Here is a 26,505-nt window from a genome sequence, read left to right as displayed (position 1 = left end):
TTGTGTCTTATTGTTAGTTTATTTCTAGTTACATAGTTTTTGTCTTTGTGGTTTGCTCAATTTCTGTCATGTTGCCCTTTAATTCTATTCTCTTCCTTTGTGTATTTTATGAAACCTGTAAGTTTTCATGATGGTGAATACTGACCTTTTGTTTCCACATTTAAGACTCCTCTGAGAACTTCCTATAGGGCCAGTCCAGAGATGATAGATTCTCTAGGTGTTTACTTGTCTGGGAAAGATTCTCTCTCCATTTATAAAACTTATTCTAACAGGATATAAAATTCGTGGCTAGCAGTTTTTCAATGCTTTGATAATGCCATCCCATTCTAAGGTTTCTGCTAAAAGGTCCACTGTTAGTCTTATAAGGGTTTGTTTTGTATATAATAGATGACTAGACGCTTTCTCATTTTAAAATTCGTTCACCTCAGCTTTAGTCATTCTGATTATAATGAACCCAGGGATCACCGGACCGCCTCTATCTGAATGTTTAACTCTCATTAGTCCTGGAAAATGTTCACCCTTTACATAAATAGGTTTTCTATATTTTTTGATCTCTCTTCTCCCTAGGGAATATCAATAATTTGTAAGTCTGGGCACTCTATGTAGTCCTAGATGTCTCAAAGGCTTTGTTCACCCTTTCCAATTCCTCTATAAACTGTCTGATTATCTCAAAAGATCTGTCTTCAAGTTCTAAGTGGTGTTTTTTTTTTTTTCCCTAAGACAGGGTCTCACACTGTTGTCTGCGCTAGAGTGCAGGGGTATAATCATAGCTCACTACAACGTCAAACTCCTGGGTAATCATCCCACCTCAGACTACAATTGCATGCATGATACCACACAATGGAAAATGGCTGATTTTTTTCATGTTCTGTAGAGATAGGGTCTTACTATGTTGCTCAGACTGATCTCAAACTCCTGTCCTTGAGCAATCCTCTCATTTTAGCCTCCAAAAGTGCTAAAATTACAGGCATAAGCCATCAAAGCCAGCCTGAGATTCTTTCTTCTGCTTGATCTACTCTATTCTTGAAGGTTTCAAACATGTTTTGTGTCTCCTTCCCTGAACTTTTTAGCTCTAGAATTTGGGTTGGGAAATTTATCTCAATAAAATTTTTCGGCTCGGCACCTATAGCTCAACCGGCTAAGGCACCAGCCACGTACACCTAAGGTGGCGGGTTCAAATCCCCAGCCCGGACCCGCCAAACAACAATGATGGCTGCAACCAAAAAATAGCCGGGCGTTGTGGCAGGCGCCTGTGGTCCCAGCTACTTGGGAGGTGGAGGCAGGAGACTCGCTTGAGCCCAGGAGTTGGAGGTTGCTGTGAGCTGTAATGCCACGGCACTCTACCCAGGGGGATAGCTTGAGGCTCTGTCTCAAAAAAAATAAATAAATAAATAAATAAATAAATAAAATTTTTCATACTATACAATGATTTTGTAATTTCCTTGCATTGATCTTCAGATTTCTCTTCCACCTCATTATTTAGTAATCAGTATTTAGTAACTGTCATCTAAGTTTACAGTGAATTCCTTCTAACTATGATCTACTGCTGGACAATTACTGTGGTCCTTTGAGGTATCATATCTTCTATTTTGTTTCCTGTATCCTTCCATTGATACACATCTGATGTAGCAGTCACGTGTGTGTGTGTGTATATATATATGTGTGTGTGTGTATATATATATCCTGAAGATATATCTGTGTGTATATATATGCTGGAGAGCCTGGTTTCCCTGCCCCTTCCCAGCCAGGAGGTGTCAGCAGCTCCATCAGCCCAAATTCAGCATAAGGGCAGTGCACAATCCAGTGTTATATATGTTATTTATGTTGTGGGGATTGCTTTTGATTGAATGAGACCCTTTGATTTTGTGTGCCTGCTATAGTGTGGACTTTGTATAATTTCTTGGCCGGTATATAGAGTCATTGATATCTGATTTCCTTAGAGGCTTAGGGTAGTTATTACTAAAGCTATGATGAAGTTCGGAGGAGGTGGGTTTTTGTGCTATGGCAAAGTCTTGCTGGGAACTTGAATTCTAGCCTAGATAGTCTTTAGGCCCCCTAGTGGTAGTAATACTGGGCTGAGTATACCTGATTTTAAGCCCCAGAGCAGCTTAAGCATGGGGGCGAGGGGGAAGTAGTAATTCTTGGGACTCAGGTGGCTTGCGCAGTTGGAGCAGAGGACCAGGTGTGAAGGTGAGTTCCTAGGCCCCTAAGCAGCTGATGTGATGTGGGAAGTAGCAACAGCACAGGTAGAACCACCCACTAGGGCCCAAGTAATCTATGTTGGTGTTACTGATAGCTACAATGGATTGCAAAGGCAAGTCCCCAATCCCACAACTATCTGCAACAGGGCAGTGGGTACTCTCCTAACTGTGCTTAGGAAAGGCTGGTCTCCCCCATCTCCTCCCAGGTCATGGCAAGTGAAGCCATATGGCCATGAATTTGGCCCAAGGGTGAGGCACAATGCAGCTTCAAACTCCCAAACTGGCACCTTGGGCCTGAACCAGAGAGGACAGGGCCCCTTCCAGGCAAACCATATGAGGAAGATGCTGGAAGGAGTGCCATCCATTCACAACTCAGCCTCCTAGCAACCCAAAGCAGAGTGGTGGGAATTGTCCTAGGAGTACATATGAGAGCTTGGGCTTCCTTGTCCATTCTTAGCTGGGCAGAACTGCAGCTACATCAACCCAAAGGTGGAATGCTGTTCAGCTTCAAACTCCAAAAATGCTAAATTGGACCAGAAAGGGTAGGGCCCTTCTTGGACAGTCTTCACCGGCAGGAAACTGTGGAGAATGCAGTTCACTCAAGACCTGGTCCCATGGCAACGTCTACAGGATAATAGGTACCACTCCAGATGTGTGCTGGAAAGTCTGGTTTCCCCACCCTTCCCAGCCAGGTAGGTGTTTGCAGCTCCATCCCCAAAACTCAGTCTGAGGGCAGTGCTCAACCCAGTGTCAAACTCTCAAAATGGCACACAAGACCTGCAACCAGAAAAGCTGGGGCCCCATCCAGGCACACAGCATTGGTAAGACACAAAAAAATGTCATCCACTTACATCTCAGTCTCAACCACAGACGTCGACATCAGAACACATCAGGGTAGAGGGAACCTTACCAGGGTGCATGGGAACACCCAGGCACCTCCATCCAATGTCAGGAGCCATACAGTGGCTGCAGACATCCCCAAGTTTCCCTGGTACCTAGGATCTCAGAACGGCACCCATATAACCCAGGTGTGCAGGAGGCTATGCCACCAGATACTACCGCATACTTAGGAGAGCAGCCAAAACCCACAACAGTGACAATACCAAATGCTGCCAGGGTGTGGAGCAACAGAAACTCAGCCATTGCTGCAGGAATGCAAAATGGTCCAGCCATTTGGGAAGGCAGTTTGGTGGTTTCTTGCAGTTCCTTCCAAAAACCAAATATAGGCTCAATGCCTGTCACTCAGCAGTCAGGGCACCGGCCACATACACTAGGGCTGGTGGGTTGGAATCCGGCCTGGGTCTGCTAAACAATGACAACTGCAACTGAAAAATAGCCAGGCATTGTGGTGGGCACCGTTAGTCCCAGCTATTTAGGAGGCTGAGGCAAGAGAATCACTTAAGCCCAAGAGATGGAGGTTGCTGTGAGCTGTGACACCACAGCTGACAAGGTGAGACTCTGTCTCAAAAAAACAAAAAAAAAACAAAAAAAAAAAACAAATATACTCTCACCATCTGGGTTCAGCAATAACGCTCCTTAGTAGCATTTACCCAAAGAAGTTGAAAACTTACGTCTGCAAAAAAGCTGTGACAGGAATGTTTATGGCAGCTTTATTCATAACTGCCAAAACTTGGACACAACCAAGATGTCCTTCGTTAGGTAAACAGATAAACTGTTACATCTCAACCATGGAACAGTATTCAGTACTAAAAAGAAATGTGGTGTCAAGTGATGAAAAGACAGAGGAGCTTTAAATCAATACTGCCAAGTGAAAGAAGGCAACGTGGACAGCTATACACCACACAACTCCAACTACAGGGCATTCTGGAAAGAAAGCTATGGAGACAGTTAAAAGATGAGTACTTGCCCCCACAGGGGCTGGAGAGAGGGATGAATAAGAATTTTAGGGCAGTGAAAACACCAGATAAAATTGTAAGGGCAGTTAACTCACTATACATTTGCCCAAACCAAACATATAAAACCAAGCACCAAGAGTGAACCCTATATATAAAGTATCAGCTTTTGTGCAGACATAAGTTTTCAACTCCTTTGGGTAAATGCTACCAAGGAGCATTATTGCTGAACATATTGTTTAGGTGACATGGTGTCTCAGTGTGGATTCATCTGTTGTGAAAACTGTGCCACTCTGGCAGGGGACGTGGTCATCAGGAGAACAGACAGGTATATAAGAACTCTTTACTGTCCTCTCGATTTTGCTGTGAACCTAACACTACTCTAAAAGTCATCATCTTTTTGTTAAAAAGTCACAAACCAGACAGTTGACTCGTCAGGGAGAGGAAATTAGGTGCCATAACTAAGCACAGGGGCTCCATGCCTTCACTTTGCTGATGATAAAGGTAACGGGCGGCCGGGCTCTTACTTGATTTCCTTCACAGGCACCTTCTTCTGGAGAAGCTGCTGCAGCATAGCCTTTTCTTCCGAGGGAAGCAAAATTAATAAAGCTTCACCATCCTCTTTATATCTGAAAAAGAAACAACATCAATGCAATTTGCATGTTACATTTTACAGTAAGACTAGTAACACGGAAACAAGTTCACCTAACCAGTAAATATTAGAAATGCCAGTTTTTAATCTGGCAACAGAAAATGTAAGCGCCTAATATTTTCATCACTAGTTATGATACTGAATGACTTCTAGGCTATGCCACAGTAGAAGATCTAGATTCTAAGAAATCAATTAAAGGGAATGTTTTAAATAGCTCTCTAGCCATCTAACAAGGAGATAATTTCTCACTCAAGCCACTAATAAAGTTAGTCATTTGATAAACATGGCACCCAATGTATTTTTTTTTAAAAAATCAATTCATCTTCCTGGGGATTTTATTTATACTTCAGGAATAAAATTTTTCAGAGGCATCCACTATAAGAAATGGGTCTCTGCTCAGATAAAACACTTGCTCCCATCCATGTTAATTCACTTCCCTCACCTAGTGAAATTTTATTTCATGCTACGCCTTCAGAAATCTGTACTGACACAGCCACAGGCATCCAGTAGTTACTTAGGCTTCTTGCTTACAGATTTTCTTGATACCTTAGTGTCAGGTGTTACATGAAGCAGTAAAACAGGGAAGGAAACTGGACACTTGGGGAAATATTAAAAAAAATTCTCAAAGCACTCTCTTCAGGATTTGTGCTATAAAAGATGACCCAATTTTTTTTACTTAAATAAACTATTTACTGAGAAACTTTGTGGCAGACACAAACTGAAGAATACAAAGAAACAGAAGGTGAAAATCCTGCCTTCAGTCATCTGTGCTCATGTACTAGAAAAGACAAAGGCAAGCAGGAGGGTGGAGGGACCAGTCACAGAATGGCACGTGGGTGTCAAAACCAACCGCAGGCAATAAGCACCACCAACTCAGAAGTGAAAAGAGGGCTGCCTCGAGGCTAACTGAAGGTTAAACAGAAATATGTCACGGCCAATGGAAGTCCAGGTGAGCCTTGAGGATGGATAGAAAGGGAAAGGCTAAGGTGTTCTGGACGAGTAGGGCATGAATAAAGGAGGGAAAGCCAGGAAAATCTGTTACAGTGAATCAAAAAAAAGGGAAAGGAGAAAACTCCACTGATGTAATCAGACTTCAGGGAAGACTGGGAGGAAAGCACAGTACAATCTGGTTTTAGAGGCCCTGAAACGCGTTTGTTGGAGAGAATAAATGGCACGTCAGTAGAACTTTATCAGATGCAAAAGGGAAAACTGGCTTTGACTCCTGAAAGATGGCACTGCCCTGAGGAACCCACACCTAAACTGAGTAATTAGGCACCAGTCTAACATTAGAGGAGGAAGGACGGAGACAGGGAAGTCAAGTTCTCCACGGAGGAAAGCAGCATGAGAGCCCGGGGGATGTTTCTGTCTTCTTCATCCTGACTTGCTTTTTCTAGTCAACAGGAGGGAAAGAATAGAGCTGCAACGACAACTGACTCCTGTACCCGAAGGACTAGGACCAAACACCTTCCTCGTCTGACCCAGAATAACTTGACCCACAACTTTGTCATCTTCATCTACTACAAGCAAGGCTAACTTTGAAGCAGCTCCCCTAGGCAGCAGTGGACTGCACCACCCAAGGCAGGTGCACACATAGTGGGCTAACACTGAGCAGACAAGTATCTGAGAGGCTTCACGAAGCACGGGCTGAGGGTCAAGGAAGACGGAATCGGTCAATACTGACCACTAAGCAGGACACAGCTCCCTCGGGGCAGCCAGGCTCTTGAGAGGAAGTAAATTACCTTCAGAAGTAAAAAAAAGGCCTATGATTCTGTGTGGAACAGCTGAGGAGAACAGTGGGTTGAGGGATAGTCAACCCTTTCCACATTCTATATCCAAATGCAGAGCAAGATAAAATAAACAGGCCTACAAGTCTATGAAGGGCAAGAACTAGGGCAAGGGGATAAGAGAATCTCAGGGAGACCACGAAGGTATCCACTGAATGTTCTCTGATCTTCTAACCTACTCGTGAGAAAGAATAAGGACAGTCCCATCAATCTATCTCATCTATCCGTTCCCAAGGAGAACCTGGGAGGTTAAGTTAGGATTAAAGTCACAAAGGAGGCGTGACCAAACCTTTAATCTTAAAACTATAGAAACTAACAGAAAATATATAGAAAGATATGCAAAGTTTAGAAAATTGTAAGAGTGGAATAAGAAAAAGATTCCCAAAGGAAAATGGAAAACCAAAATCAAATCCTACAAGGCAAGCAGCTACTAAAAAGGACCATGGGCCTTTTCAACCTGTTTGATATATACAAGTTTTCCCTAAACACAGAAAGCACAAACTGTCTCCCATCAACTAATACCCAAAACTTTGCAGTAAGCTTTTATTAAAGGCACTTTTTAAAAGAAAGTATAAACATGTTTTACTTTTTTTTAAAGAATAAATATTTACCTATGAGCTAGCTTTTAGTCTTTAAAACCAATATAGAAGAAATATATAAGAAATAAATGTTCTTTAAAACATCTATTTTAAAACTATAGACAGATTTGTTTTCAAAATTTACTTTAAATTGAAAGATTAAATTGTACTATTTATCATATACAAATGCTGTTCTGAAATATATCTATATCATGGAATGGTTAAATTTAGCTAATTAAAATAGGTATTACCTCATGTAGTTATTTTCATGGTAAGAACATTTAACAACCACTGTCAGCAATTTTTAGGAATGTAATACATTAACTACGGTCACCAGGACAGGTTTCAAGAAATGTTCTAGGTTCCACAGAAAAAGCCCTCCATCTGAAACAAAATGTCATTTTCCCTGCAAGAACTAATTCTGTACTGCATTTATGCAGCCAAGTTTATCAAGAGTTTTATTTACATTAATTTGCCAATCTTACAAGCAAGCAAACCAGTAGAGGTGGCAAATACAAAATAAGATTTCCGAGAGGCCCAGAAGTCATCCTATAATCAGCTGGTCACTACATTGTCAGACTTTAAACTTCCTGTCCACTGCTTTTTCAGTTATACCCAGATTCCCTCCAAAAACAAATATCCTCAAAAGACTGGTCATGACCTTCTATCCTGCATCAGGAAGCTCAGCTCCATGTCCTACAGCTCACTAGTATTTCTGGTCTTAAAGTACATGGTAATTCTTCCATTGAAATAACCCTTAAACTAAGGCCAAAGGGAGACTGGGGAGCTTCCACTCTGGCAATAATTTGTCATTTTATTTTTGTAATTAAGAAGAATATACAGACATACATAAAAGAAAATTTTCTGGGTTGTAGATTTTTGTTGTTTTGCTATTATTGTCTAGAATCTGTATAGTGACTAAGCATTGTTATAATAAAATACAAGTTAATAAAAATAAGTTAAAAATAAACTTCTATATGTTTTTAAATAAGACTTTCATCTTCTGTATCACTCTTACCTCATCTAACACACATAACTAGTACTACCAAATGTTAGTATACCTCCCTATTTTGACAATTTTTTTTAAGAGACAGTCTCACTTTATCACCCTCAGTAGAGTGCCATCGCGTCACAGCTCACAGCAACCTCCAGCTCTTGGGCTTAGTCAATTCTCCTGCCTCAGTCTCCCGAATAGCTGGAACTAGTGGTGCCACCACAACGCCCAGCTATTTTTTGTTGCAGTTTGGCCACCCTTGGTATATGGGGCCAGCGCTCTATTCACTGAGCCACAGCCACCGCCCCTTGACAATTAAATTTGAGGACAGATACACGCACCATGTGTCCCTAACATTTGTGCAATAAACACTTGGGTCAGTGACCACAAATGACTACTAGAAGTTCATCAGCAGATAAAACATCGTATTGCTGGAGTCCAAAGAACTGGCTTTTAGTCCCACTGTATAACTTTGTCTAAGACACTCTTTATAGAGCATTCACTTATTTATACGTTATACATTATATAACTGAAAAATGGTCTAGGTCCCTTTAGGATTCAAAATTCTACAACTCTACTGATATATCAGGTATTGTTCACAATAGAAGTATTATCAAGAGGTGGAGAAGGAAAGTCCTGTTGGTTACACCCTGCCACAGCATAGTCTTTTTTCTATTCTCTCTATATTTCAGCCTTATCCCAAAATTTCGTGTCACCGTGGGAGAATGGTGAAGTCTGTCATAAAGATGCAGAAAGACAGCCGTAAGGAATCTGAGCCCAACTGTTCCATTCTTCCTGCACAACATGGAACAAAAGACAGCTTATTTCAAGAAAAAAAGCATCTGACTTATAAAACCTGTAAATACTACAATGAATTTGAAAAAAGAAAAAGGACAGATTTAGAAATATTCTGGGAAAAAGAAAGTCATCTCAAGTAACAAACAGGTATACCATGACAGGCTTAACTGTGACAGATGAAGTTCACCCTAAAATAATCAGACAGAAACCAAGCTGGCTAATACATATTACATAGAAGGCTTCCAGCAAACTGATTAAGGAAAAAGGATTTATGGAGTTCACAGAAAGAAGGGGTAGAAATCATTAAACTTATCAACTCTGCCTCCAAAAAACAATGTTCTTAAGTCTATATTTTAATATATAAGAAAACAAAACTCAAGTAAGAACAATAATGACACTAAAATTATATCATACTTTCAGGAAACAGAGTTATACAATCCCATTTTACTGCAGAAGAAACAGGCTTATAGAAATTAAAAACTGGTTCAAGGATATACAGCCATTAGGCGACAAAGTCAAACTCAGAAACCTAAGTTTAGACTTTTAAAGACAGTGACTGAACAATTATGTGTCACTGTCCAAAGGGCAAAAACATATCAACAGTAGAAAGCAGAATCTCTCAGCTGACCACCAAGGACCTTTCACAAACTGGTCAACATACAGAGGTAGTCCACATAAGGAACAAGGCCTATTTCACTGATATGAACAAGAGGTGCATGTCTGGTCTATAAAAATTAAGTCGACTTAAGGAAGTGGCCTTTAAATGCAGGGAAGTGGCCAACTATGGAGCCTCTACTGTAGTTTATATTCAGAAACATAAACGGCAGGTCTAGAGAATCCTTCCTTCTTCCAAGTATGGCTGTCGTGAACTCTAGAAATCCTGCATGGGAACAGCTACAGAAAGCCACTAAATGTAAACAGCTAGATTTGAGCACACTGACAAAATGAGTTGCAGTCTGAAAGACCCGAGTATAAACCCCAGGCCTGGTATTACTGAGTGTTATTAGACAAATTTTACCTCAAAGTCTTCAAGAACATTTCCTAATAAGAGAACCTCTTTCATAAAGTTGTTCTATGGGCTAAATGAATTTATTCATCTATTTACACATTTATTGAGTTTTGGGAAGTTACTGAGTCACAATCCATTCTGTGTAATACAGGAGTAGAGAGGAAGATTCCTTCCCCTCCATTCCTGGGGGGTGGGGGGTGGGGGAGTGGCATGATCAAATCTCCTTGTAAACATACCAATAACAGACTTCCTGAAAACCAAACATGGTATTTGCTAGCCTTAGAGTCTCACTGTTGGGAGGTTTTTGATAACACCTACCACAGCTGTTCAAGGTATGGGCTCACGGGGTAAGTCTCTCTGGGGAGCTTTGTAACTGAGTATCCAAGTGGCCTATCTGTGTAAGGGATGTGCTGGGCATTACTTGGAGTCTTCCATGTTAATCTGGGCCACAGCACACAATAATGTGGCAAGACAAGACCTGGGTACCAGGAGCAGTGGCTCATGCCTATAATATACTTTGGGAGAGCAAGGCACGTAGACCACCTAACCTCAGGAATTCAAAACCTGCCTGAGCAAGAGCAAGACCCCATCTCTAAAAATAGCCAGGTGTTGTGGCTGGAGCCTGTGGTCTCAGCTACTCGAGAGGCTGAGGCAAGATGATCACTTGAGCCCACGAGACTCAAGCAAGCATCCTACCCAAGGCAACAGAGTGAGATTCTGCCTCAAGAAATAAATTAGTAAGAGAGAAAAGGAAAGACCAGACCAGACCCGGGGAGGTGTAATGGACGTCCCTGACCTCTTCCTGCTTCCCATTTACCATATATGGTCTTAGCCTTGAGATTAGTAGGAGAGTTTGTTACTGGGTTTGATAGGCAACTTCTAAAATGCCTACCAATCATCGGTACCTCTTGGTCTTCACACCCTTGTGTGGCTCCCCTCAATGATGAACGTGGCTAAAGTGCAACTACTAAGACCTAACAGGTAAGACGGCACGGGACTTCGTCTCAGTACTCCCACCTTTCTCTCCCTGCCTTCTCATTTACCCTGATGAGGTCAGTTACTACGTTATGAGCTTCCCTGTGAAGGAGAACACATGAAGAGGAACTGAGGAATGCCCGTGACCAAAAGCCAGGGAAGAAATGAATCTGCAACAACCACCTGAATGTGCTTAGAATGATCCACGCCCAGTCAGGCCTTAAAGTACCAGATACCCTCAATGCAGCCTTGGAACGCCTAAGAGCCAGAGAGCCCAGCTGAGCCACAAAAACTGTAAGATAAATGTTTATTGCTTTAGCCACTAAGCCGTGGAGTAATTTGTTATTCAATAGATAATAAACATATTAGGTATGATCTGATTCATGAGTCTGGTTCATTATCTCAAATGTCTACTATATGCCAGGAACTGTTCTAAGCACTTAAATATCATTGATGGACCTTCAATCTAATAAGAAGAAAGGAACAAAAATAACATACTAAGAAATGCTCTAGTGTATCTGAAGGTGATAACTGCTAAATGGAAAAAGAGAACGCAGAACGTGGAGTGGCTGGGAGGGTGAGGCAGACAGCACACGGAGACCAGAAGAAAACACAGTCCACCAGGAGAGAGCCGGCACCAGACCAGGCCAGAGCGTGAGCAAGTGCAGAGAAAAAGCAAGACCAGCCGGAGCACAGGGGGCTCAGAAAATGGGGGGAGGACAGTACAGGCCCAGGAGGTCACTGAGTACACGGGAAGCCAGAGGAGTGACAGGATTTAGAAGGAGAACAAGGGCAAGGGGGTGTTACACGAGAAATGGTTAAGTGAAAAAATACCAGCTCCCTCGTCCACCTCGGGAGCTATACTGGCTGTTATTCTACCCGAGCTCCTCACTGCTCCAAGATGCCAGATGCAAAATAAAAAATTCTGCTGTGACCTTTTATTCTACCTTTAAATCCTAGATACAGAAAGACAATGGCAAAGGGCCACGTAAGGATCAGCCTCTCTATCTAGGATGAAAAGACTGCAGATAGCCCTTCACAAATCTAAGCCAAAGGTATGAGAGAAATAAGAATTTTCACTGCCAAAGACTGTTCCCATCTTGTATCTAAGGTACATACAGAAAGCTTCAGTAAGTTAATGCTCACGGAAATTGTCTTTTTACTTTTATTATTTCAATTCACAAACCAATAAAGACACTATAAAAAAAATTCTCATCTATTCCATAGAGTACCAGTCTCTTCCCACAAACCAACCACAACTTATGAGAAATTTTAGCTCCTTTCTATCTTCCTACTTGTTAAGATCTAAACTGCTGCTGTGGAGTGTGCAATGCCAAGGTTTGGCCTCTGCTGTCCCCTAGTGGAATCACATCCTGCTTCCTAAACTACCCATAAAACTTCTGAGAGCCACAAAATGCAGCCAAGCAAATAAGCTTCAACTGGAGTGCTGCTCAAATTATCTTACCTCCCTCCCACTACCCTTAAGAAGAAAATAGTTTATGAAGTAAACTTCTGTCTTCTACACACACTCTCCCCTTTTAAAAGCATTTAAAAGAGTAGGAGAACTGGATATCTATTTTCCATTCCTAAATCTTTCCTATTTTCAATTGGACATTTATTTACACTATGCAAAGAGAAAAGATTTAACAGAAAAATTCAAGATCTGCATCATGATAAACAGTAACTTCCCGCCAGTGAGGAGTTCCACTTCTCCATTTTTTCTGTTCTGACTTCCCTTGCCATCTTCTCCTCTGTGCTTGTCTATTCCTTCCCCTACACTGACATGTTACCTTGACAGATTCCCTATAGAAAGTTTACTCCTATACCAGCCAGAAGAGTTACTGTTACTTACTATTCCTTTAAGACCACTCAAGTACAGTAGAGAGAAGTAGAGAAAGAGTGTTGAACAAGGCGCTCTGATGGTGAACAATAATCGAGATAACTCACGACCTTTAGAGCCACCTATTTTTTAAAAATTTCACCAACGTCTAGGTAGTATCTGTAACCTTCTTTCCTCTCTTCCCAAAGTATGCTGTTAGCTCTCCCTCTGTGGTTACCAGTGTCCTGTTTAATTTACTGCTTTTACTTAATTTCTGGACATGTGTGCTGATGGGAAGAAAGCATTCTGTGTACATGTGTTTGTTTCCACGTTATATTGCTAAAATATATTCTCCGGTACCAATTAAACATTTTTTAAAGAAACAGAAGAGCCTGGTTTTATGTATACCAAGAAACTATAAGCCCTGCAGAGAACTGCTTTTAAGTGGTAGAATGTGTCACAGGATACAGCTTTATAAAAACTATTCACGTCCCTTTCCTCACCTGTCCCTAAAGGAGAGCATTTTCTTTTGTGAACCATGTGGATGGTTAAGGGATAGAGAGAAATTTTTCAATTCCTATAGAGCAAAATAATTTTAGACAGGTAACTAAATTAAGACAGAATTAAGTCCTTCAAGGCAACAAGTTCCCGAATCACGCTTTGCTTCTATTTAGCTAAAATACAGGAAGGAATAAAAAAAGATTCCCCAAACCTTAGTTACTTTGCAAATTAATTTATTTTTCTATAGCCATATATTATAATTCAATTCCAAATCCAAACACTATCTTGCAACCTGGTTTTAATTACAGCCGAATACACAGGATTTTAATTAGTTTCAAATTTTAATTTAGCCTTTATTCATTTCAATTATTCAGCCTCATGGCCCACAAAACTTTGTAATTATCTTAAGCCCATTAATGGGAACTTTTAAACTGCCAGAGAAAAAATAGGCATTACATATGCTAAACCTTTCCACTGACTATACATCTAAAAGAGTCCATTCAAAATATTTTTAATTGGTTACAAAGGGTCAAACAGGCTTCTACTTTAAAAATTAATGAACCACATTAGAAATTACATTAAAAACATTTTTTCCAATTAGTATTTTCTCTTTAGACACAACCACTGTGATGTTCTAACTCTTCATCTCCATGGTCATGAAGATCCAATTTAATGCTCACCAGAGCATGTTCAACAACAGAAGACGTTCAACAATTTCTCCAGGAATCAAGAACTCCCAAATAATTCCCCTTCTAGGACCTTTTTCTGACATGTGAAAATGTCTAATAATCTTCAAATAGGGAGAATAATTTTACTGCTAAATGTATTCCATGAAGGAATCAGTCTACCTCGTCTATATGAAGAAACATGTAATACACAACAACATAATGTATAGGAAAACATGAAATAAGATAATGTCAAATAAGATAAAGCAAAAAAACAAAAAAAGCACCCAAGCCTCTGGCCCAATGCATTTGTGAGATGCCACATCTAATCTTACCTAACCAGAGGCACACAGAACCACAGAATGCAAATGTGTATTTGGGCAGACAAATTTATACACACCACACATTTACTGAGGATAGTTACACAGTGAGTCATTCCACCAATCATCACCAATGACTTCTCAGAATATCTTAGTATGAATACTTGGAACATCAAATACCACTGAGGCACCAAGTACCTTCTTATAGTACGGAAAAGAAAACAGAATCTACTCTGCCCGTCTCCCATTTTACTTAGATCCAAGAAAAAATTCTAAAGACAAATTTGACTGCACAATGACAATATACAAAATCTAGCCCTAACTCCTGCTTAATCAAATATATGTCATTAATTGCAATCGAAAGACTTACTTTTGAATCTTTTAGTACATAAATCCTATTTTAAAAATAGTCTTTCACAGCTGGGCATGGTGGCTCACGCCTATAATCCTAGCACTGTGGGAGGCCCAGGCAGGTGGACTGCCTGAGCTCAGAGGTTCAAGACCATTCTGAGCCAGAGTGAGCCAGAGAGACACCCCCATCTCTACCCAAAAAGAGCCAGGCATTGTGACAAGCACCTGTAGTCCCATCCCAGCTACTCGGGAGGCAAAGGGCAAGAGAATCACTAAAGGAAGAAGAGAAAAAAAGAAAATCTTTCACTACTGTCCAATCTCTCCCTTATTTTATGCTGGCCAAAAGCAACACATTTAAGTTGAGTGCACTTGGATTATAAACCATGCTTAAAGGTACACCACAGGGCGAATATGAATTAAAAAAAAAAAAAAACCCTAAATAGTCAAACTTATCCTATTGATACAGGACAAGTGGCATCCCAGCCAGCTTGGGCTGCCTCCACCTTGACAATGTTGGTGGCAGCAAGCAGTGGAACCAGTGGGCTAGAGGGTGGGCAGGGGGACCCCATTTTCTAGGCCTGGGAATGAAAGGGATTATAGCCATTCATTTGTGACCCAGACAGGACTTATGTAACTACCAAGCCCTACTAAATGTAACTACCAAGGGCCAGACAAGTCCCAGACACAATGTCCCAGACACCCTAAATGTAACTACCAAGCCCCACTAAATTTAACTACCTTGGGCCCCATGCAACTACATATATATCCCTAAACAAAGAGCAGAGAGTCAGAGAGACAGACAGAGATTTCTCTCTCCCGACTTGGGTTTTCTCTCTGCCAGGAGCTCTGGCGCTTCTGTATTCTTTTCTGTAAATAAATCCCGTCTTACCACTGATCTGTGGTCCGCGGATTCATTCTTCAGTCACTGAGACCGAGAACCTACTGAAAAGTGAAATTCCAGTATCACCATGAAAATTAATTAAAAAAATAGAAAAGAGCTCTACTTCTTGTTAGGTCATAGAAGGACATGAAAAACTTTCCCTTCAGCTGAAATAAACAAGTTACTACACACAGAAAAACTATACAGAAATCTAAGAAGGGGGTTAGCCGGGGATAGAGGACTCTTCTCCACCTGGAGCCCCTTGCTCAAGTGGGCCCAGGGCGGGTACAGAAGCAACCCTGACAGGAACTCAGTCTTTATACTTGGGCCTCAAGTTCCTGTCAGCCTGACAAACTCTGAAATCTGTACAATACCCAATCACCCAGTTTTGATAAGGCAGGACAAGAAAATGTAAGAGAAGAAGTAGGCCATCTGTTTTTGGAACACTAATACTATCGGGATTAATATTGAAGTTATTTCCAATTCTTAACCATTACAAATATCAGTAAGACAGACATCTTTACTAAAACTTATTCATCTCTATTTTCTTAATTAAGATCCATTTTTGAATACAGAATTACTAAGGCAAAAGAAAGAACTCTAAGGCTTTTGATAAATATTACCAAACACTACCCAGAAAGATGTTAAGTGTTAACCATTTACAACTCTACTGACAACATCCATCTCCCAGTTTCACTGCTACCTCAAAACAGCAAGGGCATGTCATGTGATCCTTGTCCATTCATTCACATGACTTCTATGCCAGCCATTCAGTCCCAGATGTCTGGCTGTACTGGGTTCTTTTCTACACAGCGCCCTCACAGCTCTTACGCAAATATGGGGTGCTTCTACTGGGAGGGAGGGCAGTTCGGACAGAAGGAGACATAGGAAGTGCCCTCCAGCACTGCCTCTAATTCCTGCACTAGGAAGAAAGGACAAAGAAATCTGTGACTCCTAAGTACCTGGCCTCTTCTTACACAGCCTGTGCCCAGAAAGAGCACAGGATCTAGTCTAGGAGAGTCTCACTGCCTGGTTCAAATCCTGCCTCTGTAGATCTTGAGACAAGTCTTTAACTGCTCATCAGTTTCCTCATCTGAAGATAGAGACTGAATAAAATCATAGCCCCCCTCATCTGCTATTTCACTTTCAGTAGTTTTTTAGTCACCCATCGTCAACCAAGGTCTGAAAATACAGAACAGAAAAGTCCAACAGTAAACAATTCATTAAGTTTCAACTGCATGTGCTCCGAGTAGCATGATGAAGCCTCATGTTGCCCCACTCTGTCCTGCATGGATCATCCCTTTACCCCGGGTATACACACTGTAAATCAGGGGTCCTCAAACTTTTAAACAGAGGGCCAGTTCACTGTCCCTCAAACCGTTGGAGGGCCGGACTGCGGGCCCCGGGACGAGTCAGCTGCTAAGCAGGACAGGCAGCTGTGGCAAACATACCGGGCGGGCCGGATAAATGTCCTCTGCGGGCTGCATATGGTCTGCGGGCCATAGTTAGAGGATGCCTGCTATAGATATACCCATGCACCCTCTCAGTTATCAAATTTAAAAAACAAACAAAACACAAGAAACCATGTAGTATAGAGCTCAGTACCACCTGAGGATTTAGGCATCCACTGGGGGCCTCAGAAAGTATTCCCTGAGGATAACAGATAACTGCTGTAGTCTTACACCTGAGAGGTCAATAAGATGCAATGAGATGATATTCAGTGAACAATTTTGATGAAAAGTTTAGTAAAGGAAAGTTAAAACAAGAAACTAAAATAAGATTGTCATGGATTTTCTCAGCACTAATCAAGTCTCAGCCATGATTTATAATAGCTGTCAAACTGCTATCAACCCCCACCACAAAATGCCAAAACAGCATTCATGTACCTGAATTCCTCCAATTCTTCATCTACAGTTAAGGAAGCACGCTTTGTTATTTAGATAGCATCAAAAGCAAAGGAATGGGCCAGTGCACCTACCTGGCAGTCCTGCCTGCTCTGTGAATGTATGTGTTGGCATCCTCCGGACAATCAAACTGAAGAACCCAATTCACAGCTGGGAAATCTATGCAGAGAGAATAATCAATGCCAGTTAGGAAATCGGTTCAAGATCTGCCCTGCTACACTATTTTTATTCATATTGCCCGCTAGGACTTTCTATCATATCAAACTGATAGATACCATCTGTGAACTCTATTAAAAATAAAGTTAATTGCATGAACCAAGAGATAAACATTTGATAAAGTGAACTAAAATTAATGACTGAATGTGAAGATTACTTTGTATCTGACACGAAGAGACAGATTGCTTTGTGTCAAACAATGAAATGCCCGGATATGTAAGAAATCAAAAGAACTACTTTTCATGAGAGGATTTAAAAATAATAATAATTACTTTTCATGGGGCCCTACTGAACTGTATGACCAGTTTCTAAATTTAATTGGAGGTTTAATTTTCTTGCTATTTCCACCTTCATGCTAATAAGTGATTTTCTTTGTCCCTCTCCTACTTCTTAGAATTATTCCACATATATTTTCTGCCTATAGCAGTTTTCATTTCCAGAAAATCCTCTCAGCTCCTTAACAGAACTACCTTTGGTCATTTATAGATTTTGCAGCAAGGATATTGCATCGATTTCTGTCAGAGAAAAGAATTAAGCACAAAAAGAAATTTTTTTTTAAGATATTGGAAGATAATGTTATAAGTATCACAACTGTCACTAAGTCATGCAATGTATTCAAAGGGGTTGAATTTTCGTATGAGGAAGAAGAGCCAAGGAAAACAGAAGAGAGATATTCAGTACAATTCCCTCTTGGGACTTGAAATAACCAAGTACCTCACCCAGCAGGGGCAGGTTACAAGGTTACAGACAGATGGGCTGAAAGAATCTAGTCTCTGCCTCACCCCATGCAGTTGTGTCTCAGGAAGAAAACCAAGAATCTTATTCTGGAGAAAGGCATCAGGGCCCAGGACACCAGCAGCAGACTGAAAACAGGAGCACGGAGGAAGTCAGTCTCTACACTACCTGGCAAAGCTTCATTCTCATGAGAGTGAGATTTTCTTCTCTGGAGAGACAAAATACTGAAGGCGAGATCGCTACAGTTTGAGTTTTCCACAAAACGACTGGCTCTGCCCAAATCCCCTCACAATGATGGCTATTAGTCAATAATTATGCCTCTTCTATATGCAAACCACTTTAAATAGATTTTTAGTGCCGTCACTGCTATAAGAAGACCTCTAAACGTAGACAATTAGAAGATTTAAATATGAAAGACAGCTGAAAAACAGAAAAAAATGTGGAAAAGAGAAAACAAGACCAATACCTTTGAAGCAAAAGCTGGAAAGAAAGTGTTCTTAAGAGTTGAAAGTTAAAATTTTAATAGAAAAGTTTAACTATAAAGCAAAAGAAATCCTCCAGAAAGAACAAGACAAGGGCAAAGAGGCAACAGGAGAAAGACGGAAAAATGAGAAGATCAAGGTCACAGGCTCTTCCAGAAAGAGTGAATGAGGGGAGGAACTAGAGGGAAGGGAGAGATTTTATGACAATACTGTTATTTACTGCAAGAAAATCACAAAAAAAAGTTTAAGAAAGAACTGTGACTATGTAATCATAGTCAAAATAATGTAAATATGGCATATTTAACCAAACACCAAGAAGCAATTCATAGGTAAATTTCTGCAACTGAGAGACTTGAGTATCTACTCTATGGGGTTCAATATGGTAACTATTCAAGTTTAATCAAAATTAAATAAGGACTCATCCTTTCCTTAGTTCCACTAGCCCCATTTTGAGGGTTCAACGGCCACATGGAACCACACTAATTGTACAACAGTTGCAGACATGGAATGTTTAGTCATCACAGAAAATGGCATGAACAGCACAAGTCTGGATCTAAAGGACCTCAAACTCAAGTGTGTATCATAAAATGTCAGAGCACTGGATAAAAAGAAAATCCTAGGAATATCCAGAAAAAGAAAAGGGGGTTAACAAAGAATCAGAAAGGCAGACCTCCACAAAATACTGGCTACTAGGAGGCAAGAGAAAATGCCTGCGAGCTTCTAAGAAAATTTTACCTGGGAATTCTACTGCCCAGCCAGTTATCACTCAGATGGGCCATTATCAGACATGCAAGGATTCCCTTCACTCTCCAGATTCCCTTAAAAAGCTATAGGGGAATAAGCTTTATTTCTTAAAAACTAGTAAGTAGTAAGCCAAGAAAACCATGACAGATAATCTGAAAAGAAAAGTCCCAGGAGGAGAAGTGAGCATCAGGCCTACAGAGCAACCAGTCTCAGTTAGAGCAGAGACAGAGGCCACAGAGGGAGGGCCCGAAGGAAAAAGAAAGCGAACTGTGAACTGTTACAGAACTAGGCACAGAATACCTACTGTATTGAGAATTTAGAACTGGGAACACAGAAAACTAAGCACATTGTATAGCAATCAACTCAATTAGTGACTCAAAAACACAAAAGTACAAGACAGGTAACACCCTTAGTACACTATTTCTTTCCTGAAACAAACAACTATAATTAAAACAACGTAAACATGAAATATTTAACCAAAAGTCATGAAAAAAGGAAAGACAGAGGTAACAGAAGAGAGATAGACGATTGTTGGAGAGGTTATAAAAGGAATAATCAGGATAATTTCTAAACTTGACAGATTAAAAAATGATAACATATGATTACTCAGGAATATGAATCAAAATACCAGAAAAAAGGAGAAGTATTTACTTCTAGAAGGAGAGAAGGGAAGAGCAAGGTCTGGTATGTCTGCTATTTTTGCCCATATGCATGTATTATTTATTAAAAAATAAAATGGATACCCGTTTGATTCAAACTGGCCAATGTACGTATGGGATGGAACTTTTTGACTGCCAATAAAAAGGGAAAGACCAAGCCAGTCAGGGAGCACGGCCATTTGGAATTCTTCTATGCCATAAGCTCCCGCCAGTAAATAAAGCCCTTCCTCTTATATTATAAATAAATAAATAATAAAATAAAATTTGTAAAGTCAAAAAGAATAGTTTTTTGTTTTGTTTTGTTTTGTTTTTTAGAGACAGAGTCTCACTTTGTGGCTCTTGGTAGAGTGCCATAGCATCACAGGTCACAGTAACCTCCCGCTCCTGGGCTTAGGCAATTCTCTTGCCTCAGCCTCCCAAGTAGCTGGGACTATAGGCACCAGCCACAATGTCTAGCTATTTTTTTATTGCGGTTTGCCCAGGGCTGGGTTCGAAGCCTCCACCCTTGGTATATAGGGCCAGAGTCCTACTTACTGAGCCACAGGCACCGCCCAGAATAGTGTATTCTAAAGTTCTTAAACTTTTATATAAGAGAGCTCCAGGGTATTCCCTGCATATTTGTGTAATAGGAAAAACTAGCAATTAAATGTCTAGTATTATAGAAAAGAATATACTACTGGATTGATTCACACTATGGGACTTTCTAAGCAAATACTGGATCTTTATACGTCAACATGGAAAGATGTCAAAATCAAGTTATAGTCTAGTAGATAGGATATAGTTTATATGAACTTTTAAAACATCTAATACTATATAGTGCTTATGAATACCTGTACATTAAGTATTTCCATTAGAAATAGACTGAAACAGAAGCTCTTAATACTTTTTATGCCATAAAGGCTATGAACCCCTTCTAAGAATACATAGGTTATGAGAAAAATGAAATAGGCCTTTTTATTGAACTCCTAATATAGTCATGTATATTCTTACTAACACATTAAAAACATTACCCACTGTAATACCAAAATAGTGCCAAGATTGAGCAGTATTTCCAGATATCTGTAAAAACTAATGTAAAATGAAAATATGATTTCAACTGATGACAAAGTCACAGTACTACTAAAACTGTGTTGGTTTGCTACTTACATTCAGAGTACTGAATTTCAGTTAAAAGAGATTTTTTCCTCATACAAGTTCATGGACCTGCTGAATTCTATCACAGATTTTTTGGACTAGATGTAACCATCAACGAATATGACAGTAACTTTGAGGAGAAAGGGGAGTAAGATGGGACAGGAAAAGAATACAGAGGACTTTATCAATTAATATTTAATAATATTAAAAGAAGATGACAAAACATTAAAATCTAATTGTGATATATGTAATGTTTTTAAATCATCTTCTAATTTTTCAAGAAAGGAATCTGGCCTTTAAAATGAGTGAATTGCTGGTTCAAAATCATATTGAGATATAAACAGATACAAGTACAACCGAAATGTTTCAAAAACTCGATAGTCAAATGTGATGAAGGTGAAGAATGAACAGCCTAGAGAACTTTGAAAGAGCGCACTCTTGGCTCGGCACCCGTGCTCAGTGGTTAGGGCACCAGCCACGTACACCAGGACTGGCAGGCTCAAACCTGGCTTGGGCCTGCTAAACAACAATGACAACTACAACAAAAAAATAGCTGGGCTTTGTGGCGGAAGTCTGTAGTCCCAGCTACTTGGGGGGGCTGAGGCAAGGGAATCGCTTAAGCCCAAGAGTTTGAGGTTGCTATGAGCTGAGACGCAGCAGCCTACTGAGGGCTACATAGTGAGACTCTGTCTCAAAAAAGAAAGAAAGAAAAAGAAAATACGCCTTCCTGGCTACTATCTCCAGGCATGCATGGATGAAATGGTATGTCATCTGAGATAACCTTTACAATATTGCAAGAGAGAGAGAAAAAAAAAAAAATACTCCAAAAGAGATAGGAGAAGGGATTATGAAAAAGACTAAAGGTGGGTAAAGTGTATACAAGGGTAGACAACACTCTTTGCGTTTGTAAAACTTGCCATAAAGTGAAGATTTAAATTCTCGTCCTTTGTTCTTATCTCCAAACTAGTTTTCTCCTCTAATTACTCTCATCCCCATCCCATACTCACAAAGCCTCAGTTATCTATCAACACAATGGTTTTTTGAAACTCTAAATACATTAAATGTAGTGATTTTAAGATAAAAATTAGAATGGTTGGTGAAAAGATGGACTTCACTGACTTGTTAAATGAGTTTGATATCTATGAACAACTTTCCAATTTTCAAAGAAACAGGGATTGCTTTCTTATCACCTAACTTTTAATCCTCCTTTTGATTTTGAGGCTGCTCAGGATTCTATGGTGTAATTATTACAAAACAATGGTAAAAGCACAAAAAATGCAAATATAGAAATTTTCACCAACACATCCTTAACTAAGTTAACTGCTACCAATTTACTTATTTTTCTCTTACAAAGTAAGAAAAGGCCAATTATTTGAGCCTATCAGATTTCCCCAAACACACCCTGTAACAAACCATGTTTCTTGCAATCACAGAAATCTCAGGGTAGGAACTCTCTTACCCAGCCCCCTGGCGGCGATGTCGGTTGCAAACAGCACTGCGGCTCTCTTCCGGACAAACTCGTTGTAGACCTCCATCCTTCTCATCTGCTGCTGCCGACCGTGGAGGGCGAGGATGGAAACTCCAGGACGCAGCCGGCAGAACACGCGGTAGAGATACTGAACCTGGTTGTTAACAGAAGAGCGAGTTGGGTACTTCCAGATGGCAGCAGTGAAGTTTGTAAGATGAACAGTAAAAATGTACGAGGCAAACAAATTTTACCAAATACAAAAATCTCCAAACATGGAGCAGAGAAAGGGAAATGTAATGTAGTCTGATATTTTTGTTCACGTATTTCCTTAGCTTTATTTCAAATACTCTTCTAACATTTTTACATTGATACCCAAAGTCTTTCCAAATTTGAATAGATGCAAAGAAGGTAGTTTCTGGTAAATACTGATGATCTAATATAAACACTTATCTCTCACAAACTTATCCAATGAATTCTAAATAGCACAGCAATTTGATACCCACTACCAACCACGTACAAAGTGTGAAGCAAACATTTTGACAGAAAGACTCTACCTCCTTCCTCTAATTCGCATTCCTATTTTCTGACCTCACAGAATTGCTTCGTACGTTTGGGGCCTAAAAATTTCTTACTCATCATTCTCACAGCTCAATTTTCTACAAAAATTGAAGCTGATACACATACTTTTAATTTCCTATGGCCATAGACTGACTTAACTTTCTTTTTAGACTGAGCAATTACTACAAAAATTAGTAGTACATAACCAAAAAATGTTAGGATTTCATAAACGGTTAGACATAAAATTATTGTAAATGTCTGGGACCAAACGAGGCTGATCATTTTGGTTTTCTCTTACACACTCCACTGGACACTGAGGGCTGCTAGACCAAAACGGACTGCAGCATCTCTTTCCCCGCGTCACATAAACACAGAAAACGGACTCAAAGGAAGTTTAACCCTTAGAGCTCCTACAAACATGCCAAAAATCATGATGTATGATAAACGATTTTTGGTGATCCACCACTTAACCCTATTAAAGTGTCTCTTCCATTTTGTTGACGAGAAGGGAAAACCAAGGGAAGTGACTTGTTACCCAGTCATTAGTCGTTCACTTTCTCAGCACCAGTGTCCCAGTGCCAAGGAGGTTCTGATTCTGAGAAACACACCAGGATGATTCGGGATGGACGGACTTAGGCCTTTCTTCTGTAGAGATCTCAAGTGAGATCCCCCATGAAAGAGGGGATGGGAAAGGAGAACCAGAGGACTACAGATGCAATCTTAGGCAAGTTGATCTCAGAAGAAGCAAGTTGGACATTCAGGAGGTGTATACTGAGTTCATTCAAACTTGCCCCAATCTGCATCTCATGAATCAAGACAGGCCTCGAATTCCTGCTGTTTAACAAACTAGCTGGGGTAGACATGCGAAATAAAGCCATGTAGGTTCTAAGCATGGACTTTAAACAGAAAAAGTCACTGCCGGGTTTTAATCAAGCTAGTGCTTTATTCTAGCTTCTGCTTTCCAAATATTACTCTGGCTACACTGTGGAAAAACTACTGGAAAGAAAGTAAGGGAATGGAGAGACCAGTTAGGAGGCGGAGGGAAAATTAAGCCTGGTCCCAACTACACTGCAGCACAGCAGGTGGTGAGAAGTGACAGCCAGTGAGTGACCAGACTGAATACAGGTTAAGGACAGGAATTGAGAAGTCAGCCCTTTGAAAGGAGGAAGAGTTGGAAGAAGCCCATCTAGGGATAAGAGCTCTTCAATTGCTTTTCCCATGTTAAGTCTGAAATGCCTTCTGGACACACAATTGAAAATATCTAGTAGTCACGTGGATACACAAGTCCAGAGCCCAGGAAAGAATTGAGGGCTTGAGATGTGTATTTGGCAGCTAGCATATGGACGAATTTAAGCCATGAAACTAATGAGGTTACCTAGAAAGACAAATGGGAAAAGGGCTGAGCAGAGCTCCAAGGAACTCCCAGTTGCTGTGGTCAAGCAGAGAACCAGCACAGGGTGTTAAAGCAGAGAGAATGAAGCGTTGGGGGTGGGGGTGGGGGTGTTAATGTGTGGAGTCAGAGTCTAAAGAAGATTCTTGTTCAAGAGGGAGGGAATGCTAGTTTTTCCAGATCTTTAAAGTAGGACAGTGGTGCTTTAATGGGGATTGCATTAAATCTATAGATTGCTTTGGGTAGTATGGACATTTTAACAATGTTGATTCTTCCCAGCCATGAGCCTGGTATGTTTTTCCATTTGTTGACATCTTCAGCTATTTCTTTTCTCAGAGTTTCTCTTTACAGAGATCTTTCACGTCCTTTACTAGGTACACTCCCAGATACTCCGTTTTCTTTGGCACTACTGTAAAGGGAATAGGGTCCATGACTGTTTTTTCAGCTTGACTATTGCTGGTATATATGAATGCTCCTGATTTGTGAGTATTGATTTTGTAAGCCTGAGACGCTGCTGTATTCCTTGATCACTTCTAAGAGTTTTGTGGTTGAGTCCCTGGGGTTTTCCAGATATACAATCATATCATCTGCAAAGAGTGTAAGTTTGATCTCTTCTGATCCAATATGGATAGCCTTGATTGCCTTCTCTTGCCTGATTGCAATGGCTAAGACTTCCATTACAATGACAAAAAGCAGTGGAGATAGTAGGCAACGTTGCCTGGTTCCTGATCTGAGTGGAAATGTTTTCAATTTTACTCCATTCAATATAATATTGGCCATAAGTTTGCTATAGATCAGTTTAAGAAATGTCCCTTCTATACCTATTTTCTTAAGTGTTCTGATCATAAAACGATGCTGGATATTATCAAAAGCTTTTTCTGCATCAACTGAGATAATCACATAATCATACGATCTTTTTTATTTTATTATATTTATAGATTTATGTATGTTGAACCATCCTTGAGAGTCTGGGACAAAACCCACTTTGTTGTGGTATACAATTTGATGTGTTGCTGGATTCTCTTTGCTAAGATCTTTTTCTTTTTTTTTTTTGCTTGTACAAAAGGTCTTTATTGGTGGGGGGAGGGAGGCTGCAGAGCAGCACCGAGGAGGAGAGAAAAGAGGAGGGGAGAAAAGGGGGCAGAGAGATAAGGAGAGAGTGGGGAAGAGAAGAGAGAGTAGAAAGAACAAGGAGGAAGAGGAGGAAAAGAGCTCTTTGCTAGGATCTTATTGAATATTTTTGCACCAATATTCATTACAGATATTGGTCTATAATTTTCTTTTCTTGTTGGGTCTTCTCCTGGTTTGGGGATCAGAGTGATGTTTGATTCATAGAATGTGTTGGGAAGTATTCCTTCTTTTTCTATGTTTTGGAAAAGGTTAAGTAATATGGGTACTAGTTCCTCTTTAAAGGTTTGGTAGAATTCTGATGTGAAGCCATCTGGTCCCAGACTTTTCTTTTTGGGAAGATTTTGTATAGCTGATGCTATTTCAGAACTTGATACAGGCCTCAAAAGACCAAAAATCACTTTGCAAAAAAGATATCTGCCCCAGATTATTCACTGCAGCTCAATTCGTAATAGCCAAGTCACGGAAGAAGCCCAAGTGCCCATCAACTCATGAATGAATTAATAAATTGTGGCATATGTATACCATGGAATACTATGCAGCCTTAAAAAAGAAGGAGGCTTTACCTCATTTATATTTACATGGAGGGACCTGGAGCACATTGTCCTGAGTAAAGTATCTCAAGAGTGGAGGAAAAAGTATCCAATGTACTCAGTACTTCTATGAAACCAACTTATATTTACTCACACTTTCTTATGAAAGATAGA

General features: G+C 40.2%; 1 protein-coding gene across 1 annotated transcript in view; it reads right to left on the bottom strand.

Annotated features, from left to right (window-relative positions):
* Nucleotides 1-26,505, bottom strand: part of DDX10 (DEAD-box helicase 10) — a 278,013-nt gene that overhangs the window by 222,742 nt on the left and 28,766 nt on the right. Inside the window, exons 8-10 of the mRNA XM_003794715.2 lie at nucleotides 22,714-22,876; nucleotides 17,359-17,443; nucleotides 4,582-4,683 (exon numbers count right to left, since the gene is read on the bottom strand). Of these exons, the coding sequence (XP_003794763.1) occupies nucleotides 4,582-4,683; nucleotides 17,359-17,443; nucleotides 22,714-22,876 (350 nt within the window). The remainder of the gene's footprint in view (nucleotides 1-4,581; nucleotides 4,684-17,358; nucleotides 17,444-22,713; nucleotides 22,877-26,505) is intronic.

The sequence above is a fragment of the Otolemur garnettii genome, unplaced genomic scaffold (assembly GCF_000181295.1).
Source record: "Otolemur garnettii isolate 467f Iridium unplaced genomic scaffold, OtoGar3 scaffold00086, whole genome shotgun sequence".
Classification (NCBI taxonomy): Eukaryota; Metazoa; Chordata; class Mammalia; order Primates; family Galagidae; genus Otolemur; species Otolemur garnettii.
Note: the sequence above shows the minus strand (reverse complement) of the source record. Positions and strands in the feature narration are given on the sequence as shown.